At 42.8% G+C, this 15144-nt stretch overlaps 2 protein-coding genes across 2 annotated transcripts in view; one reads left to right on the top strand and one right to left on the bottom strand.

Moving 5' to 3' along the window:
• The window catches only part of pkd2 (polycystic kidney disease 2), a 913849-nt gene that overhangs the window by 29061 nt on the left and 869644 nt on the right, over nucleotides 1-15144 (bottom strand). The gene's annotated exons all lie outside the window — the stretch shown is intronic.
• On the top strand, nucleotides 571-14609 carry LOC114652906 (salivary glue protein Sgs-3-like). Its single transcript, XM_028803214.2, has 5 exons — nucleotides 571-682; nucleotides 4570-4650; nucleotides 4747-4817; nucleotides 7229-7273; nucleotides 13845-14609. The coding sequence occupies exons 3-5, from the start codon at nucleotides 4767-4769 to the stop codon at nucleotides 14607-14609; spliced, it is 861 nt and encodes a 286-aa protein (XP_028659047.1). The 5' UTR covers nucleotides 571-682; nucleotides 4570-4650; nucleotides 4747-4766.

Raw genomic sequence — 15144 nt, 5'->3', positions numbered from 1 at the left:
ACTCGCCTGTTTACAAATATTAAAATTAAACAAGAAGAATGTGAGGATGTTTTCTGTATGTGTTATAAGTTTTAGTGCTTCCCACACTTGTCAGTGATTCTGGATGAGGCTGTCAGCCAAATGTAAAATCCTACTAACAGAAGTATGGATGGCAGGCTTTGCTCCTCATCCCCTTTGTGTTCCTGGTGTTTGTCAGTCCTCTCCCTGCATGGATCAGAATGCAAGCAGACCATTAAATCCCAGGCATGTCCACATTTTTCTTGTTTTTTTTTTCATACTTTTTTTTTCATGACTAAGCCAGTATGAATGCACACGTTGGGACAGATTGAAATGAAAAAGAAAACAGAAAATCAAACGGGTGAGTCTTTTAGTTGATCGCAGACCACATACAGTTTGACTGGGCCCTCCATCATGGATAGAGTACACCAGTGTTTTTACGTGTGGACGTGTTCAGTCTTGTAAGAAACACCTCCGCTCTGCAGGCCCGTTCATTATCCAAGGCACATGTAAACCTGCATGAGGCAAAAAGCCAAATCTTCAGAAAAGTAAATAAATAAAACAAGCTTCTTACTCTGTTATATACACCGAGACAGCAGGGCTGGAGCTTAAGGATCTTCTGTCAGCTCCCTCGACATTGCAGACGCGGACCCCGAGGAGAAGAAGGAGGACTCCCTGCCTTGGGGTGAGTGGCTCTCCTGTTGTTCCATTTGATGCGAGTCCTGCAGTCGTCATCTCCTCAAATCCTTCTGAGGGTACAAAGTCAATGTTACACCAATATGGACGTGTCTTGTACTTTTGATGAAAAGGGTCCTAGCAGGTTACATTGAAGTGGTCTGCTTATCTTGTATTTTTTCTCAGTTAATGTCTTATCTATGGTATTTATAGGGGAATTTCATATCCATAATATTATAGTGCCTTTCACATCTATCTATCATATAGTGCCTTTCATTTTTATCTATCAGTCTATTATAGATCGCCTTTCTATATATCTATTATATAGTGCCTTTCACTTTTATCTTTCTCTCTCTCTATCTCTTACATAATTAATTTCTAATCTGTCTATAATTATTATCATGTATTATGCAAGCTTTGAGAATGTAATTTAATAATTTTATATGCTGTGTATCTATGTATCTTTTTTTATGTGTAAGTGTATTTTTTATATATATATATTATATATATATATATATATATATATATATATATATATATATATATTTAAAGCCAAATACCACTGACTCACTCATCATGATGTGATCTCAAGGGATGTGAAATTTGGCATGTAGGTTACCCTTGGCCCATAGGTGCTCGCTAAGAAGCGTTTTTTTTAAATTTCGTGGTCCAAGCACGTTCTTTCTGTATGACTCTCCGCTTTTCACAAGAGAATTACTTAACGGATTTAGATCTGGTTGCTTTCTATAATTTGCTTGAACTTTCCGGCTGATTTTATGACTTCTCTTATTGTGCTAGGTACCAGAGTTCGCTTGCGGTACCGATATATTTATGCAAATCCAACAGAGTGGCTGAGAGCAGGGGTGCGGGGCCTTCCTCACTCACTCGCCAGCTTCTGTTTGAGTCGCTCTATCTGTCGCCACGTGTTGGAGTGCACCTCACTTCTGCTTAGCTAGCAATACCTGTTTGTTCAGCAGACATTATCGTCTAGAGATTGTTAAGGAGTAATGTTTGACGTTTTTGAGAGAGAGAGAGATCAGAGCTACAAGTGTTTTAGAGGGTAGCTGAGATATTACGGCCATGTGCTTTTCTCCCCACGTGGGGGACACTTCCCATCAGAGCTGAACACCATCACATACAGTGCCAATGTCTATTGACTTTTAAACTTTGTCCTGTTTCATTACTATGTGGGCGCAGCTACAGGGTACAGCTAGAATATATATATAAAATGAGGCTCAGCCTAGTCATGCGCAGCAGAGCGCCCCTCATATTAGGTTTGGTGTCTTGCTATTTGTTACTGATATTCACCTTTGGAATGACAAGGATAGCAGTTACCACCAGGTGGTGCCCTAAGCTGGTGTCCTTTGCCTCTGCTGTGTAATCAACAAAACTGATGTGTGCTGTTTTAATTGTACTTTATATATGTGTGTGTGTGTATGTGTGCGTGTGTGTGTATATACAGAATACGTATACATATATATATACACAGAATTCAACAGTAGATGATAGCCCATAATATAATTTGGATTTGTTTAGAGTCCTGGAGACCTCGGCCATCAAGCTGCCTCCCCCTATTGGCCATTCCACAACTGAGTCAGCTCTGGGCCAGCCAATCCGATGAAAGGACCCCTCTACCCCATGATTCCTGCGATCCTCCATCAGGGATGACTTTATCTTAGGCAAGCAAAGCAACTTGGCAGGTGGGCCGTGGCACCAAGTGCCACATTTGAGTACTGAGAAGAGAAACAAAATAGGTGAGGGTTAGTAACAAATTCTAACTATATTACTTATTTTTTAATGCTAATGACAGTCTGCACAATTAATCAGCAGCTCTAGTCAGGGTATGCTAAACTGAAGTGGTGAGTCTTTGAAAGCTGAGACTGAAGGGGCATCTCTTATAGTAGCAGGCAGACCACTCCACAGTTTAGGGGGGTTCTGTAAGAAAAGGCTCAACCTCCCATTGTTATTTTATTAATCCTTGGAATCCTAAGCAGACCGGCATCTTGAGATCTTAATGTGCGCTCAGGTTTGTAAGTCATGATAAGTTCAGACAAGTAAGCCAGACATCGGCCATTTAAGGCTTTATATGTTGAAATCTGCCGTAAACTTAATGGGGAGCCAGTGTAAGGATTTAAAGGACTGGAGTTATGTATTCGTATTTTCTTGTTCTTGTAATAATTCTTGCAGCACCATTTTGGATTAACTGGATGCTGTATAAAGAACGGTTTGAACAATCAGTGAACACTGCGTCACAGTCATCAATCCTACTAGAAATAAAGGCAGGAATTAATTTCTCAGAATCCTGTTTATTTAGAAAACATAATGGAAGGACTGGGGGAGAGGGCATCGGTGAGGCAATACATCCCCTGTGACACTAGAGGGCGGCCCTCCTGGGCGGCTGTGGCACCACGGAGTCCCACAGGACATGCTGGCAGCTGGAGTTTGGTACAGCCCCTTTGCGTTCCATGGGGGCCAGCAGGGGGAGCTGTGGAGCCCTATAGTGGACTTCTACCACACTTGGGGGTGATTCCAGGTAATCTTGATGAACCACCTGGAACACTCCCAGGACCAGAATAAGAGAAGCCGCCTCACTCCATTTGGGGAGCCAGAGTCGGGAGGACGTGGACAAAGGTTGCTGGGAGAAGAGTGGAGGCAGAGAGAAGAGAAAAGGAAAAGAGGACTGTGCTTTGGGGAGCAGAGAAAAGCAAGGTGTGCTGTGTGACAACTCATCTCCTGCATGTCTGTGTCAGGTTTAGGGTGGTTGTATAGACCCCAGTGGTCCACAATATACACACTGTATATATACAGTGAATTATATATATTCAAATATATAACTCCATCGGTCCCTTAATTTCTAAACCTGGTTATGCAGAATAGGGTCATGGGGAAGCTGGAAACAATCCCAGCAAGGAATGTGTGGTGCAGGGCAGGAACAGTCCCAGGATGGGGTGCCAGTTCTTGGTAAATCTCTACAAGCTTTGCACTCCTGAATTTGGAATTCAAGGTACTGTGATTGGCTTGCCATTTTCATAGGCTCCCCTGCAGCTAGCTCTGAAGCTCCTCATATTAATTTGGTCTGCCAGCTCAGCACTGATGCCATCCCTGGTTGATGTGAGTCAGCACCGTTCCTCACATAGCCCTCCCTTTGAGTGGTCTGCTTTCCCAGTGACCATTTCCAAGTTCTTGTGACAACGTATATGCTCTTCAAAAGAGTGGTGTGCATTTCTGCTGCGGTTGTGTAGCTGGTGTCGAGGGCAGGGAGCAGCAGGGATGTTAAGTGCTGTGCTGTCAGGTGGCACAGTAGGGGTCTTTGTTTGTGGCCGGACGGACCTCCTTGTGTGCTGCAGAGGTGTTGACCTCTTGGCTGTTTCCCTTCCTAAACTGACACTTTAACTGATGTTCCAGGTTCATAAGAGCCCAGCAAGTCCACTTTTGGGTGTCTGTGCCATTCCCAACTCTTCCTGATGCTCTTTGGCTTTCCTGTTGTAATAGATCAAAATGCACTTTGGCCTCTTTTTCCACTCAATAAAATTGATTTCTATGGAAGTACAGCAAGCCTTGTTATTTAAGGAGTGATCAACTCAGACGTAACATGTGGTAAAAAAACCACACAGCCGGGCTTAGCTTTGTGTCATCTTTGAGGTGATTAGTTTCATCTCGCAATGACTTTCATCGGTTCAGACACACAGACGCTGAGCTCTTTAATAATCCCCACTCAGCTCAGGTTCAGAAGTGTGCAGTTTCGGTGTGTGCAACGTGTAATTAATTAATATTAGCGCCCACTGTATGTTGTAACTGTCATCATATGAGTGGGCTTTAAAGATTCCTTCGAGATTATTCACGCCTCTTTCTATTGGCTCTGCTAACCTTAAATTACACTCGGCTCAACCTGTGCAGGTAGACACAAGAACAGAAGCGGAGACGCGACACGACAGTGGATCAATCTGAATGCAGTTTCTCAATTCTTCCAAAGCCCAGGTAAATGCACGCTTGAACGTTTTTAAGTTCTTGAAACTGTCTTTGGTTTTTACAGTGCAGACGACTAACGGTGCATCCCCTCTTCTTGTCTTCCAGTTACCTTTCAAACGTGCAGGATGAGGCCTTTGATAGCCTTCTTGGTATTTGTCAATTGTCTTCCAGACACGGTAAGGACGCTGGCGGCATGACGGTGTGTTGTTGGGCACACAGGGTACATGTTTTACAGTTCGACTTACAGCTCTCAGGCAACTCACACTGCAACCAGACAGACAGATAGAAATAAAAGGCACTATATAATAGATAGATAGATAGATAGATAGATAGATAGATAGATAGATAGATAGATAGATAGATAGATAGATAGATAGATAGATAGATAGATAGATAGATATGTGAAAGGCACTATATAATAGATAGATAGAGATAGATACTTTATTAATCCCAAGGGGAAATTCACAAAAGGCACTATCTATCTATTATATAATAGATAGATAGAGATAGATACTTTATTAATCCCAAGGGGAAATTCACAAAAGGCACTATCTATCTATTATATAGTGCCTTTTGTGAATTTCCCCTTGGGATTAATAAAGTATCTATCTCTATCTATCTATTATATAGTGCCTTTCACATATCTATCTATCTATCTATCTATTATATAGTGCCTTTCACATATCTATCTAATAGATAGATAGATATGAAAGGCACTATATAAGAGAGATAGATAGATAGATAGATAGATAGATAGATAGATAGATAGATAGATAGATAGATAGATAGATAGATAGATAGTACTTTATGTGTCCCAAATATTATAACTAATACTAACAGCATCTGCCAACACCAAGTGCACACCAGAATTACGAAAAAGAAGAAACCATCTGACTTGGCTGAAGGTAAGCGCGAGCCCCCGCACCCCTCCCTAAACCCCCCCCATAGGTGATACACAGGCACATAGCCATAGGCATGCAGGAGCCCCAGTAGTATTTCTTTAAACGTTTCTCTAAAAGTCCTCAGTGCTGGTTTATTAGAGAAGATGGGCAGCATTATTCATAATGAAACTCGGTTATGTCATTTATTCTCTGATCCATCGCTATCTCCAGTTGGACCAGGTGGTGTCCCATAACTGAGCCTGCCCTTTTGTAATTAGCTTGTCAATTCGGTGGGCCTCTCTTGAAGTGATGTTCCCGGCTTAACACACTTGAGCACAGAAAATCACACTGGTGATTAAAGTTGTAGGATATGTGAAGGACAATAGCGCCCTCTCTAGGACTAGTTCTAGTCTAAAGGGTTAGATTCTGGCTTCCCATAATCCTATCTGGAGCTGTTAAGAACACTTTTTTGATACATTATTATTATTATTATTATGACATAAGCCACCATATTTAGTGTTGTGGCCTTGCTGACCGACTCTCCGGAGATCCGGAGAGTGAGCCATGAAAGCCCAGGACATTGGTCCTTTTTGACATTAACGACAGGTACTTTATTGTGGTGGAGGTGGGCAGTTGCCTGTGTATCCCTCACAGATGGCACCTATGGTTATAGCCTTGTAATATAATGGTGCCTCCACCAGGTCTACTCTCTACCAGTTGGGGTAAATCCTATCTCCCCACATTAGTGCCTCTTTTTAGAAATGTTCATTATTGTCCTTTTGTTTAGACTCATTGAGTAAGCTTAGTGAGGGAGGAATGAGTGAGGAAAGTCAGTGGTCCCACGGACAATGAGCACGTGAAAAACCTGAACCCAAGTAAATGGATTTTATTAATACAATTACTACTCCTTCTTCTCATCCTCCTCCTCCTCCTCCTACTAATAAGTTGCAAGAAAAAAACCAAAACAGATAGAAATAGATAAGTATAAGAATGAATAAATGACAAACCAAAAATAGTTGGTAAGAATAAATGGAAATGCCCTTAAATAACACAGTAAGAGAACAAGTGGAGTCCTTATTCATGGATTTGTTTTCAAGTCTCTAATGATAAGTCTGATGCTACAGTTAGATGGCCAGAGAGGAAGAAGAAGAAGAAATAAGATAATAATAAGAAATATTAGCTGTCATCGTCTCAGGTGTTACAGCCTTGAACCCTAAAAGTGACATCTCCAGTTCTACACCACACCTGTTGGGGTACATCCTGGCTGGTCGTGGCTTCACCTCTACATGTTTTTGTGATTCTGTACATATTTAGGACAGGGTACAATCTGGGGTGGGTATATTGGCCTGGATGGAGTCTACCCTGGCAACACTGGAGGTGCACTTGACACACATACACTGAAGCCCACCCTACATTGGACACCCACCTGGCACTGACCCGCCGACACTCACAGGGCTGATTGAGACTCCCCAGTCAGTCTGACAAGCACACAGAGAGCGGAGCAGCCACTCAGACATGGGGAGAACATGCAGACTCCACACAGACACAACTGAGAGCAGAATTTGAACCGTAGTCTTTGTGATTGCTATTATTATGTCTGTTATTATTACTTTTATTGTTACTATGTCTGTTATCATTTGTTGTTGTTATTGTTCTTGTTAAACTCTCATAATGGATGACTAACAGTTTGTTTAAAATGTTTTTAGATTTGCAGGCCTCACCAACGAGTGATTCGCTCTAGTAGCCATGAAGTAAGCTTTTTCTTAAGAACTTCTTTCTCTTATTAGTGTTAATTTATTTATTGTTGTTTTTCTACATGTGTTACCTTTTAACAATTTAAGGCTGTGGTTTCAGCCCCCCTTGATGTCAATGATCAGATTTCATTGTATTAGATAGATAGATAGATAGATAGATAGATAGATAGATAGATAGATAGATAGATAGATAGATAGATAGATAGATAGATAGATAGATAGATAGATAGATAGATAGATAGATAGATACTTTATTAATCCCAATGGGAAATTCACATACGTTACTTCAGTTAGTAGCTGCTATCGTTCACACTGGTGTGTCTTACCCTTTTGATGATAAGAGATCACAGTCAATGTAAGCTAATAATGACAAATGTAGAGGAAGCGTGTGTATTTAAAATGGTGCAGCAAACCCCAAGCAAATGCCCTTTGTTAGTGCCGAGGCCACACATACCCTCAGAATGACATCCCAGATGGTGAGAGAGAAACCTTTGGGCCTGATTTAGCTCTGATGTACACAGCTCACTGACGACTGTACGGCTGATACAGGACCAGCGCGTGGCACAGTGTCACCTGAGGCAAAGAGCAGTTCTGCCACCCTGAACCACATGAGCTGATACGATAAATCCACACAGATATTCGTATTGTTATGCAGGCTTCACAGTGCAGTGACAAACAATAAATCAATAAATATCTGAAAAAAATATAAAACAATAAAACACAAAAGTAGGCATTAAAATCATTAAAATTAAATTGCCTGACTGTCTTTTTTCGTTTCAAACGCTGTCCCGCAAACTAAAAAAAGCGCTGCAGACTTACTCTTAACAGACATCACTTGTGACTGACACCTTAAACAGATTCCATAAATGAGCAGAATTTTACAAAACGGCATCATCAGCACGTACACAATGAGATATACAGTACATATGTGCCAACCTGTCATAAACGGTGGGCAGTGGAGAGGCTACAACATGTAGATTGTCATCCAGTAATAATAATACAAGTTAATGATCCTCAAACAGGCATAGGAGACAGAGACGTGGAAAAGTAAAATGAAACAGGATGGCGACTGCGGGCTTTAAAGGCGCTGGTAAAGATGGCGTTAATTTAAAGTGGAAGTGTTACCCACATTGTGAGGGAGTGTCAGTTACGGCACTATGGCCATGTTGTGTTATTACCCAGAGGTCATCAGGTTCACTGTTGAGGAGCCAAGTGGCTGGACCAGGCCAAGGGGATGCCCACATAACACCTGGTGGCCATTTCCAGACCAAGACTTACTATGAACTCCTCATTTGTAATGGCATGACCCGCTCCCATATCACAGCCTACCTGCACCTCTGGGCGGCCCAGTGGGCAGACACAATAATTCTTTTGTTTGTATGCTGTTCAACAGTAAGAGCATCAGACCTCCTAGAAAAGATGGCAGTGGCCACCTGCAGTTATTGAAGGATCCCCAAAAGAAGCACATGACCTGCATGGTGAGGGAGCAGCAGTTACAGCACTACGGCCATGTGGCACGATTCCCCGAGGGTGGTCCGGCTCGCAGGACCCTCATTATTGTAACACCTGGCTGCGGCAGATAGAGCGTCATTTGCAGAGGATGGGAGCGGACTGCGTGTGTCTGCCTATGCCAAGCTGTTTTGTCGTGAGCTGGGTGTAGCAATGCACTGTATCAGTGCCCGCTCCCCAACCAGACCTGACCTGATCTCTCAAATGGGCTAATTTTAAGATTTGCGTTCAAACTCCATAAATTCCATCTGCAGATATTCAGTACCATCAATGACTGACCTTGATGATTCTACTCTTCACATTTGGTCCTTCCCCTACCACGTTAAAAAGCTGTCACCATCACTGTAAGCTTCCATTTCTGCTGATGGTTTAGAGAGGAGAGAGCGCATTGTCACACTCACCACATGACAAACCACCTCAGGATCCCAGATTAGGACCCCAGTGCAGCTGCAGCACCCCACTAGTTCAGATGGAATGGGACAGCATGAGGTTTTTTTTTTTTTTTTTATGGTGGCTGGAGTGCCAATTCTGCCACCAACCCCCTGGTTTTTTCCCTTCAGGTTGGAGGGCCCACATGCAGGACTGGATGCAGATTAACGTCATACCCAGGACGGCTGATGGTTTAAATACTGATAAATATCTTATTCCATTATTGATCTTGTTATTCCTCAGATGAGATGTCACTCTTCACTTGTGACATTTTTACAGAAATGTGAAATGGACAAAAATGTCTTACGTCTTATGCATTTTCCAAAATGTCACATCTCAAATGAGGAACTTTCTAAGAGCGACGATTCCACTTCAAGCATGTTTGAGCACTTGCCATCGTGGCCTGACCAATTCACAGAAGTTATTCTTGTTTATAATGTCACATCTGTCCGATAAATTCATTTTTATTCATTTTTCAGATCCAGGATAGGCATCGGGGAAACAAACGCCAATATGATGGACTGTCATGTGGTTTCAAGCTGCGCATGCGCCATTTTAATTTGGATGCTCACAGTGTGCTGCAGTCTGCTGTGAATGGCCTCATGTCAAATTTGAAAACTTTTAAAAAGAAAATATTTCTCACCTTACAAATAAGGCAGTAGATGTGTGTGTAATTCTTTGGGTTTCTAACAAACCTTCTTGTATTGTTATTTCTTAATGTTACTTGAAAATGATGTCTTTACTAACGAAGAGCCCCTCATTGCCTTACCCCATGAGCCAGTCAGGAGCTTATGGCTGACACTGCTACTCACCAACTAGAATAGAACACCGGTATCTATTGACGTATGTCCTACACCGTCCGATCATTCTTATGTCTGAGGTCCGTAGCGGATATCTATCTTATATCTCACCTGACGACCAATCGAACATTCGTTCAACGGCTCTAGCAGGCATATCTTCCCATGCCATGTGTATCCGACACGCCAACTGACTGAGCTGCTAGCTGTACAAGGCTACAGTACATATCTAACTTATAATACAGAAACGGACTTAATGTTAAACGGATACGGTACAGACATATGTATGTACTCTTTATTATTATACTATACCAGCTGTGTGAGCCCGTGCTGTAAAAAGCCAGGGCTCCTAGAAACCATGGATTCTGGAACTTTAATCAATCGATCAACCAATCAATCAATCGCATCGCTTGTGCACTAGCAGCTAAGCGACTTTCTCTCTCCTCAGAGGTTTCGTTTTGCCAATGTGCTTGTGTTGCTTGTGAATTAGCAGCTAGGCAACTTTCGCTTTTCCCGGGGGTTTCATTTTGCAGACGTGCTCGTGTCCATTGTCTATCAGCGGCTAAGCAACTTTCTCTCTCCTCGGAGGTTTCATTTTACCGATGTGCTCACCTTCGGTGTCTACTAGTGGCTAAGCGAGTTTCTCTCTCTTTGAAGGTTTCGTTTTACCGATGTGCTTGTGTTGCTTGTGAATTAGCAGCTAGGCAACTTTCTCTTTTCCCTGGTGTTTCACTTTGGCGACAGAGTTACTTTCTTTCAGCTTCATGTTGTAGCCTCGCACTTCCGGGCTGGACGGACAGACAGACAGGCAGACACACACACACTTCCATGCATAGACGTTTATAAATAAGATGTTAATGTGTGCTTTCCCTTTTTACTAATGTAGCGCTTTCTTTCTTTACCTTTATCCATAGGACAGCGCCCTAAGTTCGTAAATTCTATTTCCCTAAGCTGATTTATGAAAACCCCTTTAATTTTTTTAAATACGTGTTTTTAGAGGATAAATTAGAATCCCTTAACTAATACCTACTCCCCAGTAATAAGCTGCCAGCTGCTTTACAATTAGTAACTTGTAACACAATTCGCAATACAAATATGTTCCCAAAATAACAAAATTTATTGATTAAATTGGAAAAATATCTAAAAAAAAAAAAAAAAAAAATATTTATAGTTAAGTCCAATCAAAATTCCCACAAAACATAGATTACAGAAATTAGAAAACTCACACAAATTGTAGGTATTTGTTGGGAAGGGTAAATATTCTGCAGGTTCAGGCAGTGTACTTAAACCTTACAAATGTACTTTTAACTGTTTGCTTTTACCAGCACTTAAAACATCCCACTATTAAAAAAAACACAATAACCAAATCTAGAATATGAGCAAACTTAATCACTAAAACCTCACTTTAACTTAACTTTAGGGGCGCACAGACACACACACACGCACACAAGCCAGCGGCCATCCATCCATCCATTTTCCAACCCGCTGAATCCGAACACAGGGTCACGGGGGTCTGCTGGAGCCAATCCCAGCCAACACAGGGCACAAGGCAGGGAACCAATCCAGGGCAGGGTGCCAACCCACCGCAGGACACACACAAACACACACCAAGCACACACTAGGGACAATTTAGAATCGCCAATCCACCTAACCTGCATGTCTTTGGACTGTGGGAGGAAACCGGAGCGCCCGGAGGAAACCCACGCAGACACGGGGAGAACATGCAAACTCCACGCAGGGAGGACCCGGGAAGCGAACCCGGGACCCCAGGTCTCCCAACTGCGAGGCAGCAGCGCTACCCACTGCGCCACCATGCCGCCCAGCCAGCGGCCACCAAAATAAAAATAATATTAACACAAACCCCCCTTGCTGCAGGCCAGGTCGATGCTCGGGAACGTGGTGGCCAGAAATGTTAAGGCCCGTTCACTCTAAAGAGCCAACATAAAAGGTCACAGTACTCACAAATAAGCGGAGTGAATATCAGTGTCCATTGTCCAAACACAGCACTTCCACGCTGTGGAAAAACAATGGAGTTGCCTTGCAGGCAGGCAGGCTCACGGCAAAATGCTGCAAGCAAAAAGGAGCTAGTCCGTCCAAATGGGGTGAAACTTGTTGTTTTTCCTCGTTGCTCGAGGAGCTGCCAGGCTTTCCTTTGGTCACCTTGAGTGCTATCCAAAAGTATCCTGTGCCTCTTTGCAGGCTAACTCAACTAGTTCGCCTGTGATGCTAATCTCAACAACACCTTTTCTTTGACGACGGCTTCTTCCTGTCTTCACGTCCAACAGGTTCTCGCTTGTACACCAGCCGGAGCTCAAAAGCCTCCGAAAACAACGTAAAACCCAAACTTCTTTTCAGACTCTCAGTGTAGTCATTCTCTTATCCGAGTTCGAGCCCCGCCTGTCCTCTCACCCACTCAATCACATTACAGAAACACTGACATTACTAAATAATAATTAATATATATATTTTTTAAGCAACCAGTAAACACTATTAAGGGGAATATTATATGAGCCTAGGGCTACACTAAGAAAAAAGACCACTGCACTGTGTACAATTTTGATTCCAGCCTCATATCATATCATAACAGGCAGCAACGGATGTCACACACAAAATGGCCGCGGTGAGAAACTCTCACACGAACTGGCGAATCTCACGCTAAATCAATGACCAAATAGAACAACAAGGTGAGGTCTCCATCGAGATTAGTAAAACAAATCCTGAAATTATACACCAAACTGATCAGAACCCATTGAGTAAATCCCACAACTTATTTAAATAACGAGATAAAGACGGTAAGTGATGGATGCCCTAGCCAGCATGGTCTGCAGAGGCACCTACAGAGACACTCAGGCTGCTTTAAACTTCCAGTGCGTATCAAAATGCTGTGCTCAGCTGTGTGACCGATGAGGTGGTCCGCACTGTGACCCATTCCAGAGAAGGATGGTTTTTCTAATTCAAATTGTTCCCAGTTTTGCTTTTATGTTTTTTTATCTTTCTCTCTACTTCTGAATACTTCATGAGTGATTTTCCTTCTTTTTCAGTTCAATTATTTCGTAAGACAGCCAGTGCCGTGTATGTCGTACCCAAGACCACCTCCAGGATTTGCTCCTGTCTATTTTGGAGTGCAAAGACCTGTCATCAGATTGCCATTACTTCCCCAATTACTTCCCCGATTACTTCCCCGATTACTTCCCCGATTACTTCCAAGACCAAGTCCAGTGCCCCCACCTCCTGTGCCCCCGCCACAAATACCAACACCAAGAACTACGACCACCACTTCTGCATCGACTACAGTAAAAACTACCACACTGAAAACAACGACAACAACCACAACACAAACTACTACAACTACAACTACACCGACTACAACAACCTCCTTATCAACTACAACTGCGGGGATAACACCTTCTACAGATTCAGCCCCAACCTCACCAAGAGGAGACAACCTTAAAGTTTTGACCTAAAAAATCAACTATCCCATTTTGAGGTTGCACGTCATATTTGCATGAATTCTATCTGTCATTTATACGCAAGCTCCACTCCTACTGCACATTAACCTAGCGGTCTCCATCCCTCTCCACTCCCTCGACTCTGCATTTCTCCACGGTTCTGACCCAAGCACTGGTTTCAGCACCTTCGCCAATTCCTCCTCTTTTCACCATCTCCTTCTGCCACTCCACCACCACGAGGAAACAATGTCCATGTGGCAGATTAACAGATTAAATGCACAGATGTCTTGGGTAGGCATTTTTTATAAAATATTAGGAAAGCATATTTCTAAAGAGTTTGATTATCCTGCTTGTCATTGACTCCTGATCTTTTCTCTTTTATAGTCAATTTACTTCGTGGGACAGCCAGAATATTTCATACCAATGATGCCTTATCCACAGCCCAGATTTGACCATGAAACACTCGGAGTCAACATACTCCTGCCCAAATTGCCTCTGTTTCCCAAACCAGCTCCGATGCCACAACCTGCAATGCCTTCGAAGCCACTGGCATCGACATCTACGCCGCCAAAAACAACAAAGATCAAACCCCCTCTGACGTCCACGTCTATGCCAACATCTACTTCAAAAGTGGTGTCAACATCAACTCTAAGTCGTGCCTTTTCACAAGTGCGTAGCTCAACATATTCGTCTTCATCAGCTGTAACAACATCGACAACAACTAAAACTACAACACCAGTGAAGACCACAACTTTAACTACAACCACAACGAGAACCACAACACCAACAACCGCTACATCAATAGCACAGACTACCAAAACAACCACTAAACCAATTACACCAACTACAACACCAACTACAAAACCCACAACACCAACTACAACACCAACAACCACAACACCAACCACAACGTCAACCACAAGATCAACTACAACTATAACACCAACTACAACTACAACCACAACACCAACTACAACCACAACCACTACAACAACAACACCAACCACAACACCAACCACAACGTCAACTACAACAACAACCACTACAACAACAACCACCACTACACCGACTCCATCTTCTGTTTCACAGACTGATGTACCTACAACAGAAGAATCTCCAAGAGGAGATAACTTAGAAGCTGCAGCCTAACAAAACCTTGCGGTTGTGACCATGGTATCAACTTCCTCCATGTCTGCTGCAGTAACTCCACGTTCAGCTGCTGTAACTTTTACGCCTACAAGTGGTTGGCACCACATTCAATGACCAAGTGTTGATCAAGTCACCTAAAAGTTCAATTTTAACAAAACCTCACTATTTTGTTTGCTAGACCAGCACCACCTGCACACACTGCCCTAAGTCCCTCCTCGACTGCTGCATTAGCTCCAAACCAATCCACTACACCATAGTTAACCACTGCTGTTCACCTGCTGCACTCTCCACCATCGCTTGCTGTGCCAACTGCTGCATCAAATTGATCTTCAGCTGCTCCATTATAATAATCTCTCGTCACCTGCTGCACCATCTTCATCTCAATTGCTGCACAAACCCCTTCACAGACAGCAGCATAAACTCCGTCCAAACACGATGTACCAAATTCATCTGCATCCTCTGTATTAAAGTCCATCTTCATCTGCTGCGACTCCATTTAAAGCTGCTTCAACTCCAACTGCTCCATCTTCTTCAT

The sequence above is a fragment of the Erpetoichthys calabaricus genome, chromosome 5 (genome assembly GCF_900747795.2).
Source record: "Erpetoichthys calabaricus chromosome 5, fErpCal1.3, whole genome shotgun sequence".
Lineage (NCBI taxonomy): Eukaryota > Metazoa > Chordata > Cladistia > Polypteriformes > Polypteridae > Erpetoichthys > Erpetoichthys calabaricus.
Note: the sequence above shows the minus strand (reverse complement) of the source record. Positions and strands in the feature narration are given on the sequence as shown.